Raw genomic sequence first — 3,675 nt, forward strand, 5'->3', positions numbered from 1 at the left:
ACTGGCCAAACACAAATTGCTGCGGACGTTACTTCTATCAAAAACAGACAAGAGGCTCTGGATGCTAAGTTTGCCGCCTACGAATCTCGACTTGTTGCAATCGAAGCTGGCTCGTCCCAGATATCTGATATCGCCCGACGGTTGCAGTGTCTAGAAAGAAAGAGTGCCGCTCTCGAAACAGCTGTCTGTCAACTTACAGATAAGAATGATGATTTGGAAAACCGTTCTCGCAGAAACAACTTGGTCGTGTATGGTCTAGAAGAGCCTGTTAATGAAACCCCTGCATCACTACTGGATAGTGTAACTGAACTGTTGACCAGAAAACTGTCTGTGACTTGCGATGCCATAGAACGCTGTCATCGTATTGGTATCCCCGCACAAGGTAAAATACGACCTATAATTTTTAAATTGATGGACTTCCGTGACAAAATGCGGATACTCAAAAATGTTTCTAAACTTAAAGGCACACGGATATTTATTAACGAGGATTTTTCACCTCGTATTAGAGACATTCGAAAACAACTTTGGCTTAGTACTGCCGAATTCCGAAGAAATGGCGCAAAGGTCCGTCTACGTTACGACTACGCTCTTGTTGACAACGACCGATACTCGTGGGATTCAACAAATAGAACGCTGATAAAAGTTCCTCCTCCGGTTCTTGCCACCGGATCGAACTGACAGTTACCGAATAAACCATTGTCTGTATTAAACATTAATGCTCGGAGCCTTGTCCCTAAATTTACAGAGTTCTCGTGCATTGCAGCTTCTTATTCACCGCACGTGATGTGTGTTACGGAAACCTGGTTACACGATGGCATTCTTGATTGCGAATTTACACCTCCTAATTACAACGTGGTACGATGCGATAGGTCTTCTAGAGGTGGTGGTGTCGCGCTTTTTTTTAAATCTGGTATTAGCTTTTCGGTTCTTCCCTGTTTACCTAACACAGAGTCTTTATGGTGTAAGGTGCAGCTTGATAAGTTCGTTCTTGTTATCGGAGCGGTTTATCGCGCTCCTAGTTCGGGCCTGCAAACGATCTTTGATATATATGACTACATTCACAAATACAATCTGGCGAATTTCAAGCTTATCTTGCTGGGCGATTTTAATGCACCCGATATAAACTGGGAAACGCTAGTGGTTGGCTGTCGCGATAGGGCCATTTGTGATGCTCTAGTAGATATAGCTGTGTCATTCGACCTAGATCAGGTTGTCAAAACGTGCACCAGAGATAATTCTGTTCTTGATCTTGTTTTTCTAACCCATAGTATCGCAAACCTAGGTTATGACTGCGAGGTGGTCGAGGGAATTTCTGATCACAAAGCTGTCCTTGTCAGCCTTAACATTCGTGTCAAGCGTTCGAACCCTGAATTCGTCACGTTCCTTGATTTCAACAGAGCTGACGATGTGTCAATTATTGATGAACTTAGTTTTTATTTTGATGATTTTTGTGCCATAAGTCTAGACGCTGATGTTAATACGTTGCTTAGATATTTCAACTCCCTTATAGAAAAATGCATCAACAAATTTGTACCTGTTACTAGAAAGAAAAAGAACCCTGCGCACCCCTGGATTACGAGAGAGGTGCTGCAGTTGATGCGGCAAACGAAGAGGAGACGTCGTTCAACGAAAGATAACACAGAATCAGTTGTTCATACCTCGTTTGAATATCTGAAAACAACCTTGAAAGAAAAGATGTTAACAGCTAAAACCAAATATTTTAATGTAACTTTGTCTGAATTTATGAAATCAAATCCTGCCAAATTTTGGAGATCTATTATTCCAAGATGTAGTGTATCACAGAGTTTTACTATTGAAGGTGAATCTGTAAGTGAGCCGACAAAGATAGCGAACTGTTTCAATGATTATTTTAAATCTGTATTCAGTCGTGACAACGGCAATGACTCAGAGTTTTTCTTTGAAGGTATATACCCAGCTTTATCTGATTTAGAGATTAGTGTTTCTGGTGTCCTCAATCTACTAATGAAACTTGACTGTAAGAAAAGCCCTGGCCCTGATGGAATTCCAAATTCTTTTCTTCGCCGTTATTCACTTTGGAGTTCAAAATACTTATCTGTCATTTTCAAAAAATCTATTTCTACTGCAACAGTGCCTCAGTCATGGAAGTCGGCTAAAATTATCCCCTTGTTCAAGTCAGGCAACAAACAGGTGGTCACAAACTACAGACCCATTTCGCTCACATCGTCTTCATGCAAACTTTTGGAACATATTGTCTATAAACAGATATCTGAGTACCTCGAGACTAATTTTATTCTTTGCCCTCAACAGCATGGTTTTCGTCGTGGTTACTCCACCTCAACCCAACTTCTTGAATTCACTCACGACATAGCTTTAGCTTTAGATAAAAGAGTACAACTTGATGCCATCTTTGTAGATTATTCTAAGGCTTTTGATAAGGTACCACATCATAAGCTTCTTCAGAAATTACAAGCGATATTAAATAATACGTCATTAGTTAATTGGATCGAAGATTACCTAAAAAATAGATCACAGTTTGTTTCATACAGGGATGTTCATTCTAGCAATGTCTCAGTTAGTTCCGGTGTCCCACAGGGATCAGTTTTAGGTCCTCTTTTGTTTTTACTTTATATTAATGACGTTGCAAATGGTCTTCAAGTTAAAATTCGCCTCTATGCAGATGATTGCGTTTTGTACAACGAAATCAACTCGGTAGATGACCATGCCTTACTAAATGACTCTCTTGAACAGTTTTTGAATTGGAGTAAAAAGTGGCAGATGGAAATTAATTTTGAGAAATCTGTAGTTATGTCATTTACTAATAAGAAGGAACCGTCTGTTTTTAGCTATGGTACTCGTAATATAATTCTGCGTCAAGTTCACGAATACAAGTATTTGGGTATTTTTTTCACGCCTAGTCTCAAATGGGATAAGCACATCAGTTCTATTTGTTCTCGTGCTCTGCAAAGGCTAGGATACGTCAAGAGAACTTTAAAATCTTCAACTAGGGAAGTTAAAATAACGGCGTACAAGACCTTGATTAGACCTATCTTAGAGTACGGTTGTGTGGTGTGGGATCCCTATCTAAAAGGTGATATAAAGCAGATTGACGCAATACAATCAAAGGCAGCTAGATTTATTTGTAATAGATATGACCGCAATTTTTCTCCTACATCTGCCATGACTGACATAGGACTTACGCCTCTTGATTCTAGACGCGCTGTAGAACGGCTCAAGCTCCTGCATAAAATAGTGAATAATAACTGTACACTTAATCGAGAAAAATATGTTAGTTTTGTTACTGAATCACGCACTAGAAGCTTCCATCCATTAAATCTTGTACCATACAGAGCCCACCTTAACTGTTTTAAATATTCTTTTTTTCCTAGAACGATAGAAAACTGGAATAACATAAATGGATCCATTCGTTGTCTCGATTTTGATAAGTTTGTGTTAGAAATACAGTAGGTGTTCTGGTATGGTGCCTGGAATCTGTACTTGAAGTGTATGTGATTGTTTTTGTAATCTTTTGATATTGCATTTTTCAAGGTTTTCTAAGTTTTGTTTGTAGGGTGTGTACATTTTTAATCGATTGTCTTTTTGAATGTATATGTATGTTTTCTCTCCACTCCTGCGATGACCTCATCGAGGTCGCAGTATTTTGAAATAAATAAATAAATAAACAAAGCTACAGTA

General features: G+C 38.9%; 1 protein-coding gene across 1 annotated transcript; it reads left to right on the top strand.

Annotated features, from left to right (window-relative positions):
* Positions 1 to 535: 535 nt before the first annotated feature.
* LOC121837588 lies at positions 536 to 1,893 on the top strand (the record flags this gene model as incomplete). The annotated part of the gene is made up of 1 exon (XM_042293236.1): positions 536 to 1,893. A coding segment is annotated over exon 1 (1,110 nt), but the record flags the coding sequence as incomplete, so codon positions are not given.
* Positions 1,894 to 3,675: the final 1,782 nt, after the last annotated feature.

Source organism: Ixodes scapularis, unplaced genomic scaffold (assembly GCF_016920785.2).
Source record: "Ixodes scapularis isolate PalLabHiFi unplaced genomic scaffold, ASM1692078v2 PGA_scaffold4__175_contigs__length_147842914, whole genome shotgun sequence".
NCBI classification, from domain to species: Eukaryota; Metazoa; Arthropoda; class Arachnida; order Ixodida; family Ixodidae; genus Ixodes; species Ixodes scapularis.